At 34.6% G+C, this 14,706-nt stretch overlaps 1 protein-coding gene across 5 annotated transcripts in view; it reads left to right on the top strand.

The window, feature by feature from the left end:
• The window catches only part of TMPO (thymopoietin), a 34,428-nt gene that overhangs the window by 15,640 nt on the left and 4,082 nt on the right, over positions 1-14,706 (top strand). Inside the window, exons 3-7 of one of the 5 annotated variants that reach the window (XM_041738371.1) lie at positions 833-988; positions 6,232-6,329; positions 13,589-13,708; positions 13,808-13,903; positions 14,337-14,447. In XM_041738371.1, the coding sequence (XP_041594305.1) occupies positions 833-988; positions 6,232-6,329; positions 13,589-13,708; positions 13,808-13,903; positions 14,337-14,447 (581 nt within the window). Of the gene's footprint in view, positions 1-832; positions 989-2,085; positions 4,746-6,231; positions 6,330-13,588; positions 13,709-13,807; positions 13,904-14,336; positions 14,448-14,706 lie in introns of those variants that run through there. The other 4 variants (XM_041738373.1, XM_041738374.1, XM_041738370.1 and 1 more) reach the window with 4 other exon arrangements.

Here is a 14,706-nt window from a genome sequence, read left to right as displayed (position 1 = left end):
ACTTTGACCAACATCTTTCCACTTCCCCCTCCCTAGCTATTCATCTTACAACTACATGTATAATATTTTGAGATCTTTTTCTAAAATATGTATATTATTTTATTCATCTTATAGAAACCAGAGAGGCATATAGTAAGTATAAAATAGAAAATAAAAGCTATTTTTGGCTTTAAATTGGCATTCATGTTGAAATGTGTTAAAAATGTGTTTATAATCAATTTTACCTTGCTATCTAATTGATGATGTAATTTCTGTTGCACACATTTTCTATAAAAGGTTGTTTTAATCACAAGGTAGTTATATCTAAATGTGATTTAACACCTTAAATTTATACAGTGTTATATGAAAATATATTCAACTAAAAAAATGATTTATATGACTTCTCTTTTCCCATAATTAAATGGCTCTTTTTAGGCATATTAATATGAGAGAGGTGGGGTTTTAATTAAAGTATTCAGAGGAATACAGTCTGTTTATAAAAATGATTTTTTTCTACAAGGCAATATTTTTTTACATAGTAATGGGAAAAAATATACAAAGTCCAAGACTTTTTGGTCAAAAATGCTTGGTTGTACATGGTTCTTTAGTAGGTGATCTATAATAAGATTTGTATCAATCTATGTATTCCATGTTACTAATAGAAACATTGTAATCATGTATTAAGATCTCAGAAAAACCCCTATTTTAGAAAAGAATCCTTTATATAGTATTTTAAAGCACTTACGTGTAGAAAAGGAAAGAGTGAATGTAACATTTTAATGTTGCTAAAGACAATGAGCAGGATCTTAAATAAAACAGTACAGATGCTCAAGTAAGTTCTGCCTTAATACAGGAACAACCAGGAAGCTATATGAGAAAAAACTGTTGAAACTGAGGGAACAGGGAACGGAGTCAAGATCTTCTACTCCTCTGCCTACGATTTCTTCTTCAGAAAATACAAGACAGAATGGAAGTAATGACTCTGACAGATACAGTGACAACGAAGAAGGTAAAATTTTAAATGATGTTAACCAACTGTATGTAATTTTTTTCAGACTCGTAAGATACAGTAACCCTGAAGAAGATACAATTTTATATTACCAAGTTATATGTGATATAACATTACATATTACCAAGTTATATGTGATTTTTGTTCATATCATCAATAATCCTCCCAAGTAATTTGATTTAAATACCTTTTGTTGAGAATTCTAAGAAACAGAAAACTACAAATGTCTGATTGTTTTTGGTTTTGTTTTTGGGGGTACCTTTATCTTTTTTGCTTCAAATTTCATTTTTCTAAAAGAATAAAATATTAAAAATAAAGACATTTTCCCCACTTACCCTTTCCAAGTATTAGCAACACAGAGGCTACCACTGTCATTAATTTGATGGTTATCTTTCCAATCCATTTTAAATACTTTTAAATTCACATCCTGAGATCAACACCTGAGCTGAGATAGAGTCAGATGCTTAACCGACTCAGTCACCTAGGCACCCCGAACACTTTTTCATATGCGTCTTATACATGGTACTATTTTGAACTTAAATACCATGCTAAGTCTTATCACTTACTTTTCTTTATTCTATTATACTATTGAGATCTCATCTTACTGATTAATTACGTATGTGTCCAGTTTATTAGAATTAATACATAGTCCTAGTATTTATAATATGGCGTATATGCTCTGTTCTCTATTGCTAAGCATTTAAATTTATAGTTTTTGCTAGATAATGTGATTTCAAGGCAGCTATGAAGCAAATATTTTGATGTATTTCGAGTAGACTATTTTAAGAAAATTAGACCATGATATTTAAGTATTTTTTGAAAGTAGTACATGAAATTAATGTTCTTTCTATAAAAGAACGCTTGATATTTATAAAGTTTTAATTCATTTGACTTGTTTGTCAATTTATGATTATTTAACCCAAATTGCTTATATCTTCATAAGCATTGCCTGCCAGGGCACAGTGTGTTGAATTGGTTGTTCAGAATATGAAATATAGTCTTTTCCTTCAACAGCACTATGTTAGCAAAGAGGCAAAGAATAAAATCAGCTTAAACACAAGTAATGCTTAAACTTCCTGCCTCTTTTGCCTCTACAGGAAAGAAGAAAGAACACAAGAAAGTGAAGTCCACTAGGGATTTTGTTCCTTTTTCTGAACTTCCAACTACTCCCTCTGGTGGATTTTTTCAGGGTATTTCTTTTCCTGAAATCTCCACCCGTCCTCCTTTGGGCAGGACTGAACTACAGGCAGCTAAGAAAGTTCATACTTCTAAGGGAGACCCACCTAGGGAACCTCTTATTGCCACAACCTTGCCTGGCAGGGAACATTTGCAGAAGTTAGCCTCTGGAGGGAATTTGTTTACTTCCTCCAAGTCTAGCCATGGTAGATGTTTAGAGAAAAGTTCTTCGGCATCTTCTCAGCATGAACTCGCTGCCATGTTGGTCTCTGCTGCAGCTTCTCCTTCACTGATTAAAGAAACCACCACTACTTGCTATAAAGATATAGTAGAAAATATTTATTGTGGAGAGAAAAGTGGAATTCAACCATTGTGTACTGAGAAGTCCCATGTTTTAGATCAGTCAGTTCTCTCTAGTGAAAGGAAAGGGCTAGAAGAGTCTGAGAGTTCACAAATAATTTCTCCTCCACTTGCTCAGGCAATCAGAGATTATGTCAATTCTCTGTTGGTCCAGGGTGGAGTAGGTAGTTTGCCTGGGACTTCAAACTCTACACCCCCAATGGATGTAGAAAACAGATGGAAGAGAATTGATCGATCTAATTATCAAGACACTGAATCCCTGTCTCCTCCACGAAAATTCCCTAGACTCAGTGAAAAGTCTGTAGAGGAAATGGATTCAGGTTCCTTTGTGGCATTTCAAAATACACCTGGATCTGGAGTGATGTCATCTTTTGCCAAAACTGTTGTCTCTCATTCACTCACCACCTTAGGCATAGAAGTGTCTAAGCAATCACAACATGAGAAAGTAGATGCCCCAGAACTATCTTTTCCCTTCCATGAATCTATTTTAAAAGTAATTGAAGAGGAGTGGCAGCAAATTGACAGGCAACTGCCTTCATTGGCATGCAAGTATCCAGTATCTTCCAGAGAGGCAACACGGATATTATCAGTTCCAAAAGTAGATGATGAAATACTGGAGTTTATTTCTGAAGCCACTCCACCAGTAGATACTCAAGCAGCTTCCACGGAGTCTTGTGATAAACAGTTAGACTTAGTACTTTGTAGAACATATGAAGCTGCAGCATCAGCATTGCAGATTGCAACCCATACCGCCTTTGTGGTTAGGGCTCTGCAGGCAGACATTAGTCAGGCTGCACAAATTCTTAGCTCAGACCCTAGTCATATGCACCAGGCACTTGGGATTCTGAGCAAAACATATGATGCAGCCTCATTTCTTTGTGAAGCTGCATTTGATGAAGTAAAGATGGCTGCCCATAGCATGGGAGCTTCCACTTTAGGTCGCCGCTATCTCTGGCTGAAGGATTGTAAAATTAATCCAGCTTCTAAAAATAAGCTGGTTGTTACTCCTTTTAAAGGTGAAACCTTATTTGGAGGAGAAGTATACAAAGTAACTAAAAAGCGTGGAAATAAACGCTAATTAAGTTAAGAATAAAAGACACCTATTTGATCTTTGATAATGGGGAACTTAGAAGCTTCTCTAAGAATTTCACTTGCTTTTATGCAAAAATTTTCTTTGAAGATCTTTATAGTTTCCAGATTGGGCTATTTTCAAAGTCAAACTTCTACCCATCAAATTACAGTATAAAAGTAATAATAAGTCACATTTTTTGCCTCATACAGGTCACTAACCTATTAAGATTTTACAATTCTCCAAAACTAAGAAAATGCAATTAACTAGAATATAAGTGGAGTCTTCACTGATTTAAATATTACTATATATCTTTATTTTCTGGAACTTGGCTACATTTTTTTTCTTTTATTCTCACTTTTGTGTTTTTTACCTCTGTATTCCCTCATAATATTCTAGATCGGTGCAATTCAAAGTGCCATACTGCAGATGGTTACTAATTCATAGACAAGAGAAGTGTGCACCAGAATTTGGATCTAGAGACACTTCTTAAATCGATGACAGGGTTTAGTTTTATGGCAAACTTTTATTGATAAAAACGGTGTGCCAATTTACAGTCTGGTACAAGTGTCTCATTTCTTCAAGGACTGGTAGCAAACAGTTCATGGACCACACCTTGCAAAATCTACTCTAAATCATAAAATTCTGGAATAGTGTATTCTCACTGTCACTATAGTTTGTCAGATGAACTAGACACTGGGAAAGTGGCCCTTTTTTTTTGTTTTTTTATAACACTTTCAAGTTATGTTATGGTTCATGGATGATTAGGCTTAATCTAAATTCTAAAAGCAAATTTATTTTAAATTCTTGAGAAATCATACTATATTCCTTTGTATAAAGCAGTATATTCTGTGTTTTCATTTCTCTGATTGTAAGATAAGTAACTGTAGAGGCATTTAATAACCAAATTTCTTTGTATTTTTATGGAAAATAGTAGTATTAAGTATCAGCAAAATAGAGTCCCTTTGGTAGTCCTGACCATCGCTATATTCTTAGTATTCATGTCCATCTTTGCAGCTTCCTGGGAGTAATTTTGTTATTTGTCTTCTGGAATGTACATGTATACATGTACCTACTAAGTGCTATGTGATATATTTTTTTAATGTATTACTGTAGAATCTTTCTGCAAATTCAATAAAGTTATAATTTGAACAGTTTTGTGTGGTCTCCAGAAACATGTTGTATGTGTGTTTTTTATTCTTGGAGTTGCAACAAATTTAGATATTTATACATGGACATCCCTTTTCCATTTCTTCATTGAAACTCGCTTGAGATTCCAGTGGTGTAGTTGAAAATATTCTAATTATCATTGTGTGGTTTTTCTTCTTTTAAAGACCATGTTTTTATTGGCTGTTGGAATTTAAATCAGAGGAATAAATCTGTAACCAGCTACCTTATTTGTTTAATCAATTTCTGCTTGATTACTACTGGGTTCTTTACTTTGTCATTTCTAATTCTTAGATTCTGAGTTAATAAAACATGAGGTTAAAAAATAAATAAATAAAACATGAGGTTTATAATGCTAATGACTGTTCGAAACATAATATATCATAGATCCATTAATAGATGCTTGGGGAGGTGAAGGTGGGTCTGATACCTTAATCCTAAGTAAAACTGAACTATTTAAATTAGCATGGTAAAAATCACTAATTTGGGGGGAAATTGCAAGTAGACTCTGGACTAAGACTGGATAGCAAAACAGAACTATCCTGATTACTTTTGATTACCAGTGCATTTTGTTCATACAAAACTAAGCTTTTTGTTTAAGAATTGATTCCATTTCTTTTTCTTTCTCTCTCTCTCTCTTTTTTTTTTTTTTTAAGAATTGACTCCATTTCTATCTCTGGTAGGAAAGTAATCTAACTTAAGTTTTAGGTAATACAAGTTTTAGTAGTCACAATGTACATTAATTTTGCTATGCTGTTATGATAAATGGCCATAGAAAGGTGGAGGTTAACTAAATCTTTACAGGTCTTTAAAAATCTAGCTCTTCAGGGGCACCAGGCTGGCTCAGTTTGTAGAGAGCAGTGACTCTTGGGGTCTACACCATGCTGGGTGTATAAAACTGGAAAAAAAAAAACAAAAAACACAAAAAACTAGTTCTTCACATGGTGATAAAAATCAAGGCAAGGAGAATGGAATATTGAAGACTATAAAAAGATATATTTGAGTTTGGTATTGTGGTGATATTGTAATTAATATATATATGCGCTAGCTTCTCAAAGAAATGTTATTTTTATTAAAATGGAGAGGAGGAAGAAAAGTAACCTGTGAGTTTTATTTTCCTTACCTCCTCAGTTATACCCAGGTGGTTTCTTATGACAAGCCTCCATGAACAGTTTGAATTCACTTTATGTTTTAGGTTATTAGTTCCAGAAAAAGGAAAGAACTAATAGGAAGAAGTGGTGATCAGATTAAGGAGTAGGGGAGTAAACATGGGATAAAATAAGAATGGGGAAGTAGTTTTTAAAGACAGAAATTGCAGCTGAACAGTCATGGTTGATTGAGGTAATAACTAATAGGCAAACTTGTTTTACCCAAGAATGTACCTAAAACCAAGGTTCCAGGGTAATGTTAGGATGACCTTGTAGTTTACTGTGTATTTCAGAGAGTAATGTTTCTCCGATGTTATTTCCAGACCCTAAAATAGAGCTCAAGCTTGAGAAGAGAGAGCCACTAAAAGGCAGAGCAAAGACTCCAGTAACACTCAAGCAAAGAAGAGTTGAACACAATCAGGTATCTTTAGTTTTATGATCGCTGTGTTCAGGTGTAAGTAATCTGACAACACTAATTTGCTTGCGTCCTAGCCTTTGGTTAAATTCCAGCACAGTCAACGAAGTGTTCATTCCATTGTTCATCAAATGGCATTAGAAATCTAAACTTCATGTTTTTTGTCAGTAGTGTAGCCTGTGCTTACTGCTAAAGCAAGTGTTAATAAGTGTCTCATTTGTGTTTGATTCTGTGCTAATAAGCATGGTTCAAAGCCAGTCATACTGCCTTTTAAGGGAAATATTTTAAAAGGTGGAAATAAATGCCTAAGCATATATTTTTTTTAAAGGAAGGGGAAAGGATTTTATATTTAATCTTTGTCTAGATTCGTAACTTTGCTTTTACTTCTGCTTGTCTCCTGTGGCTTTTTCCTCGACTCTGAAGCTAATCCGTTCCTAAGACCCCACTTTTCTTCCCCTTTTTGAGGTGAAAATTAATCTGTCTCATTGTGGAGGCAGGATACAGTTTTTCAAAAGGAAAATGTAGGAAATAGAACTAAAAAGCATAATTTACAGAGAACAAATTATTGACTAATCTAGCATTGATTTGGCTGACCTTTACAAGATAGCTATCCCTGGAGTCATTTTCCTTATCATTTTGTCTAGTTGGTTATTTATCTTTTCTTTGTCTTGTGTCAGTTGGTTATTTATCTTCTGTCATTCTAAAGTCACACATCCTCAGGAAGTTCTTGATTTCTTAAGCCATGTCTATCTTGGTTTGATATACTTGATAAGTTGAATTTCAGAATTATTTGTTAGAAATAAGCTTGGTGATTATGGAGAATGTATAGAGCACTCAGTGAAATATTGTGTTTAATATAGAACCAAATACTGGAATAAAAATATTATTGCCCTTTTATCTAGTATTACTAGGGAAGAACTACAAGGTCATGCTGAAGAATAAGAAAATAACAGAGCAAGAGAAACTAGGAAAATCCAGTGAAGGACAATGAAATAGACAAGCATAGAGAATTTTAGTTCATAGTATAAAAGCGGAATGGTATGGAGCCATCAGGAATGCTCGACTGGTCAGATAATAGGTTAAAAGGCAGGATGAAGGGTGGTATTAAAGATGGTTTGAGTTGGGGAATATAAACTGAGGGACAGGATAAATAGTAGATTTAGGAGATGACGATGGCCTCATACAAAATTTAGAACATTAAAATCAGAGGGAAGAGTTTAATGACCCTCTAGTCACAGAGCTTCACAAGTTTTAAACATTTTACTAGTTTTGTTTCATCTTCATCTGTACTCCAGCTTCTTAAATTCCTTTTGGTTTTGTTATTTTGCTTTTTCCTGGAATATATTAAAACGAGTCTGACATTTCACCTGTTAAAATGTCAGTATTTCAGTATATATCTCTAAAAGATAGAAACTATTTCATGTAAACATATATAACAATGCTATTATCATACCTAACAAAATTAATAATTCTTTCATATCTACTCTGTTCAAATTTCTCCAGTTTCAGAAATACTCTCATGACTAAATTACTCAAATCAGGATCCAAGCAAGCCGCACATACTGTTTTGGTGGGGTTTTTTTGTTTGTTTTGTTTTTATCTCGTAAGCCTGTATCCATCTCCACTGTAATATTCTCCTCCATTAATTCAGTGAAGAAACCAGATCAATTCTCTCCAGAATTTCCCACATTCTTGATTTGGCAGATTGCTTCTTCAAGTGTCATTCAATCTCTTACTCTGTATTTTCTGTAGCCTGGAGTAAGACCTGTAGTAGAGCAGTATAGAGCTGTAGAGTAGACCTTTCTATGATGATGGGAATGTTTTTTCAATAGCCATGGCTAGAAGTTACCATATTGAACAGCATAGATGTGGAGGATTGGTTAGATTGATGTTCAGTTTCTTTGACACGAATATTTCATAAATGGTGTTCTGCCCTTTATATTTTACCACTTCAGGAGGCAAATGATGCTAAATTAGTAATAGGTTCAGATGTTGAAAGCATGATCCATCCATTTTAAAGTTCCATGTCACCCTTTAGTTTTGACAGCCATTTATGATTATTGCCTAGATCTACTATTTTGAGGTTGTAAGGTAGAGATTTTTCTCATTCTCTCATTCCATTATGTCTGTAAGTGGAATTCTTTTATAAAGAACTTTTCCCTCATTATCTGCATATTATCTTCAGATAAAATTCACACAGGACAGCCAGCATAATTTGCCAGCTTTCAAATTAAAGTGCCCTAGTCACTTTGAAAGATGATCAATAAAATATTTTTTAACTAGTAAGGTTTTTATATATTTCATTTATGATAAGTTACATTCATCATTTTCAAATTGTGCCATCTTTAGCCATTGGGAATTATTGAGTTGGTTCCTGTGTCGTTTTATTGGCCCTGTTTGTTTTTTGATAGTTTCTTGTTTTCTGCCACAGTAAGATGTCTCAGGGTCATGTATTTTGCCTGCCTTTTACCAAATCAGCCATTTTCCCAAAGAACCCTAATCCTTTTCAATGAAAATATTATTTGGAGGCTACCTACAGTCTGGGTGCTAGGTTGTGCATTTCTGCTGGGTTGTCATTACTTCTAGGCCTTTTTACTAGTAGAGGTAGGAGTACCTGCCTTTTAAAAAGAAAACCAAGCACAAATTCATCAAATTTATGGACGAATGCAAGCTATCTACCTTCTGGCTGTTCTACCTAGATCTCTTTTGTCCTGAGCATCTTGGTTCTTAAAATTATGTGACTTAACGTAGTTATCACTACATAGATGTTTCTAAATAATATAGTACTACTGATCATAAGGCTGCTAAACAGCGGTTTTGGAGGGTTTTTGCAGTGTGGCTTTTTGTTTGTTTTGTCTTGTGGGTCTAAAATCAAAATACTGTGCTTAAAGTGACTTGAATGAATTTTTTTTCTTTCATATCTATTTTTTAATTATGGAGGACATATAGTTTTATTTAGGCGAAATAAGATGGAGTTAGAATCTGGCTTTTATCTTTGTTCCTTCCATTTATAGGTAACTTTTTATTAAGTTTTGGTTAAAATTTTCCTTTTGAAAACATTAAGTAAATACATAGATTAATAGTTATATTTGCTCCCCTCCTTACATAAAAGGCAATGAATTTAGCACATTTCTATCTTTCTGTTAATCTAAACATGTAACCTGGGTATCACTCTCTATCAGGATACAATATAGCCGTCTTCCGGATTGCTCTGTACCACTGCCTGTCATTGCATTTTATGGATGTACTGTGTTTTTTTTATTCAGCCACTTTCCTTTTGGTGGGTACTTAGATTATTTTCAGTTATACTGCTTAGATAATGCAAAAATGAATTGAACAGCCTTTTACATGTATCATTTCTTATTTTAGCCAGTTTATCTTGGGGAAATCTAGAAGCATAATTACTGGGTAGTTTTGGTTATCAAATCTCCTGCATAAGAGTTGATGCATTTTGCATTCCCACCAGCAATGTATGAGAATACCTTTCTCTAATGGAGGAATAGGACGCTGTTTTAAAAAAAGATTGATATGAGTTAACCAGATTACTAAATTGGTAGTTCTTCAGGGTAACGTGGTTTTTAATTAATTATACTATCTCTTTTTTATAAACTTAGTTTTGTGTAAATCTTTTGTTTAGAGCTTGTTTTTACTGACAGACCTATAGCCTCCTTTAATAGCCCAGCTTCTGTATTCTTTTGTGCCTCAACTGCCTGCTGTCTTTTTGCCTGGTTGCTTATTGAAAGGCAATGTGAGGTTTTTGTTTCTTTCTCCTGTTGTATTCCTGATAAATTAAGGAGTTGCTATAGAACATCTTGCTGAAGATAGATGACACTGTTGTTAGTATTTTGGCACCAGAGTACATAGCAATCAATGAATTTCTTTTCAATCAATAATTTTCCCTTGTTTGCAGTGGATTCTGGTAGAAAAAATCTTCAGAATATCTTTTCTGGTATGTGAAGAGTTGTCAACTAGTTTTCTATGAAGGTTATTAATTCTGAATTAGATAATAGTCAGGGCAGCCCTGGTGGCTCAGCGGTTTAGTGCCACCTTTGGCCCAGGGAGGGATCCTGGAGACCCAGGATCGAGTCCCATGTCAGGCTCCCATGGAGCCTGCTTCTCCCTCTGCCTGTGTCTCTGCCCCCGCCCCATCTCGGTCTCTCATGAATAAATAAATAAAATCTTGTTTGGTTTTTTTTTAAGATAATAATAATGAAAGAACTAGTAAAATTAGTTGACAGTCCTCACCCAAAGAATTTAATAAACCTGGGTAAAAGGAAGTATAAATGATTTATAGTGAAAAGTTTATTTCTGCCCCTTCCCAGCTATTCCCCCACAGGCAACTAATATGTTTCTTGTGTTCCCTTCCATAGAAGAAAATAAAAGAATCTTTAAATGGAACTTGACTTTAAGATCAAAGATTACAGAAATGTAAACATGTTATTTTTTTATTAACCATAATAGTTTCAGTGGATTTGGTAAAATTTTTGATGAAGAGATTAGTCCAAAATACAACAAATGGAAAATCCTGGAATTTGGTAGATAACCAATTTTAAGGAAAAGCAATGTCTCCCCTCATCCCCGCCTTCTTGGACAAAGCTAAAATATCTGGTCTTTGTGTTTTATCAGTTTTATTAGCCCTTTCAAGAAATGCAGTTTTTAGGGGCCCGTGGGTGGCTAAGTTGTTTGGTCTGGTTGACTGCAGCTCAAGAGATGATCCCAGCGGGGAGTCTGCTTCTCCTTCTTCCTCTGCTTTCCCCCCCTTTGTGTCTCTTTCTCAAATAAATAAATATAATATTTAAAAAGAGAGAAGGAAGTAGTTTTTAATTCTTTGAAGAGTTTTTAAACACTTAGTGTAGAGGCGCCTGGGTGGCTCAGTTGGTTGAATGTCTGCCTTTGGCCCAGATCATGATCCCCAGGGTCCTAAGATCCAGCCCCGCCCTTGGGCTCCTCCCTGCTATTCTGTATGCAGCCTGCTTCTCCTTCTCCTCTGCCATTCCCCTCTCTTATGCTCTCTGACTCTATCTCTGGGTTAAATAAATCCATAAAATCTTTTAAAAAACAAAATACTTAGTATGCACTGATAGTACCAAATAGTACTATCAAACCAGAATATTTTTAAAATATTGCTTCTAATTAATTTTATTGGCATTGAGCAATTAACTATTAAAGAGGAAACAATTGAAAGTAGTTTTAGGAAAATACTTGACTTTGAGATGCATCACAAGTCAGTTACAGTATCTTAAACCAGATGTTTTCAACACTGGCTGCACATTAGAATTCCCTCAGAAGTTGAAAAAAAAAAATTTAACTATGCCCAAGACACTTCTGGAAGAGACTGACTTGATTGGACTAATGTAGGGTTGCAGGCATTTGATAGTTCTCAGAAGCTCCCTAGTTAATACTGTGCTGCCAGGATTAAGAACCTCATATTAAAACTATTCTTCCAAAAAAAATAAAAATAAAAAAAAAATAAAACTATTCTTCCTTTCTATTCAAGTAATCAGGGATTTGATTGTTAATGAACATTTATCATATTTGTGTGTAATTTAACAGATTTGTCTTTTGACTAATCTTAAGTTTGCATTCAGCAAATATTTCCTATTTGACAGCAGGAGAAGGACCCCAGAGTTTCCAATTGTGAGTCAGAGAAACTCTTACAATGTTAATCCCAAATATAGATAAATACAAATTTAGATATGAGACTAAATAAATTTGTGCCTTGCGGGGTTTTGGTAATAATGTTTTCAGTGAAGTAAGCATACTCACTGGATAAGCACTCTTGTCCCAGGATGAGAGTAAAATAAATCTGTCTTTAAAAATAATAGGAACTTACTTGGAAATGAAAATACCAGTTATTTAGATAAAGTATTAGTTTGAAAGCAGAAGTAACAATATAAGCACATTCTAGTATAATACTAACCATTGATGGATATTCTCTGGTTACTTTACCTGGTAATAGTGGTTTCAGAGTTTAATAACTTGCTACTTGGCTGGGGATCCCTGGGTGGCTCAGCGGTTTAGCGCCTGCCTTTGGCCCAGGATGTGATCTTGAAGTCCCGGGATCAAGTCCAGTGTTGGGCTCCCTGCTTGGAGCCTCCTTCTCCCTCTGCCTGTGTCTCTGCTTCTCTCTGTGTGTCTCTCATGAGTAAAAAAATAAAATCTTTAAAAATAATAATAACTTGCTACTTGGAATGCAGAATCTCAGGCCCTACCCCAGAGCTATTGAATCAGAATCTGCATTTTAACAAAAGCGCCAGGTGGTTGATACGCATATTACAGTTTGAGAAGTACTAGTCTAGTGGTTTTCAAACTAATATGTGAGGACTCCTAAATTATTTTTTATTTTTTTATTTTTTAAAAGATTTTTATTTATTTATTCATGAGAGGCACACAGAGAGAGAAAGAGGCAGAGACACAGGCAGAGGGAGAAGCAGGCTCCATGCAGGGAGCCTGACGTGGGCCTCAATCCCCGGCGGCGCTAAACCTCTGAGCACCAGGGCTGCCCCTAAATTATTTTTTAAATAAGGAAAAATCAATTGGCTTTTCAAGGAGTCAGTAATTTGGGACTGGAAGAGAACAATGACCCATCACTATTGCTACCTTTCTGTAGTAAGGAGTGGATAAAGCACTTAGGTTTGGCATTGAAGTTATAGGCTTGCTGTTTGTGAAAGAGGTAACCGCTAGGTTTTTGTTGCTCAATATTAATATCTGTTTCTAAGAAAAGTTTGATAACTGGGAAGTTTTAAGTTCAGATAGCTGTGTATAGATTAAAATTTTAAACTGAACCTGTTTAAAATTTAGACTGAATCTTAACTACTTGAAAAGGATAATGCTTAACTTGTGTTAACATTTATAAAATTTTAAGGGAAACTTTTTAAGGGAAACTGACTTGTTATAATAAATGACTTTCTTATAAAAGTCACGATCAGCCTTTTTGTTTAGACAGAAAAGTGGTGCAGTTGTTTGTGATACAAGAGCCAAATAGCAAACAGCAAGTCACAGAAGGAGCTGGTGATAAATTATGTGCTTTTATTCTTGCTTTTATTACGATTTGTGAGCTCCTTTAGTGTATTTTACTATAAGTGTTTTCCAATGCCTACTTACTAGCTCAGTCAATACATTTAGAAATAAATTGAGGACATAGCAGTTTGCAAATGCTGGCATTGGGAGATTTTTCATGACCTCTCAGTGTGCTAGCTAATATGGCCATTATTAAGGTGTTTGATGTTAGAATATGACTTTTTAATGTGTCGATGCTTGAATAGAGCTATTCTCAAGCTGGAGTAACTGAGACTGAATGGACAAGTGGATCTTCAAAAGGCGGACCTCTGCAGGCATTAACTAGGGAATCCACAAGAGGGTCGAGAAGAACTCCAAGGAAAAGGGTGATGCAAGGCTTACTGCTTAGAATTGGGTTTTCAGATTGGTAGGGTTTTAGTGATTATTTTATATTTATTGTTTTTGTTTTGTTTTCAAACTAACAGGTGGAAACTTCACAACATTTTCGTATAGATGGTGCAATAATTTCAGAGAGTACTCCCATAGCTGAAACTATAATGGCTTCAAGCAACGAAACCTTAGTAAATATGTTTCATAAACTATACAAGTGGTATTCTTTGTAAATTACCCTTTAATTAGAATTGGGGAGGTGGTAAATTTTGGCAAATCTCAAACTTGTGTTTTTAAACTAATTTCCCCATATAGTTCTGAATTTTAGAATTTGGCTAAATTCTAAAATTCTAACCTCTAATTCAGTATGGCTAAGTTATATATATAAACTTGTTCCAAGAATTCTACTTCTAAGTTTTGTAAGGATACTTTCTTGCTAAAATATTTAAAGAATGGTAAGGCTTCATATGAGAAGCACTGAATATGTTCATTTCTAGGTTCTTTTGCCTAAATTTTTATTACGGGAAAGTTTTCAGATATTACAGAAATAGAGTATCTTTTTTTCTTTTTACGTGTCTGTTTTGTGTGGATAATTCTGAGTCTGAATAATTTGAATCTTGGCAGGTTGTCAATAGGGTGACTGGAAATTTCAAGCATGCAGCTCCTATTCTGCCAATCACTGAATTCTCAGACATACCCAGAAGAACACCAAAGAAACCATTGACGAGAGCTGAAGTAAATGCATAAAATTTAGATCGATGCTATCATTGATCTTTTAAAGAGGAAATTTTTTATATTTGTTTTTTGCAGTGGGAGGGAGCAGAGCTTTCTTAATTGGGTGGGGTGTGTTTGTGTGTGTGTGTATATATATGCATATGTTATTTTAAAGACATACTTTATTAGTGACAATCGAAAGTAACTAATATAGTATGATATGCTAATACTATCTGCTTGCTCCTGTGTCTCTTAAGTTCTACTTTTCAAGGGAGTATTC

The sequence above is a fragment of the Vulpes lagopus genome, chromosome 23, assembly GCF_018345385.1.
Source record: "Vulpes lagopus strain Blue_001 chromosome 23, ASM1834538v1, whole genome shotgun sequence".
Classification (NCBI taxonomy): Eukaryota; Metazoa; Chordata; class Mammalia; order Carnivora; family Canidae; genus Vulpes; species Vulpes lagopus.
This window is presented reverse-complemented; position numbering and strand designations above follow the sequence as displayed.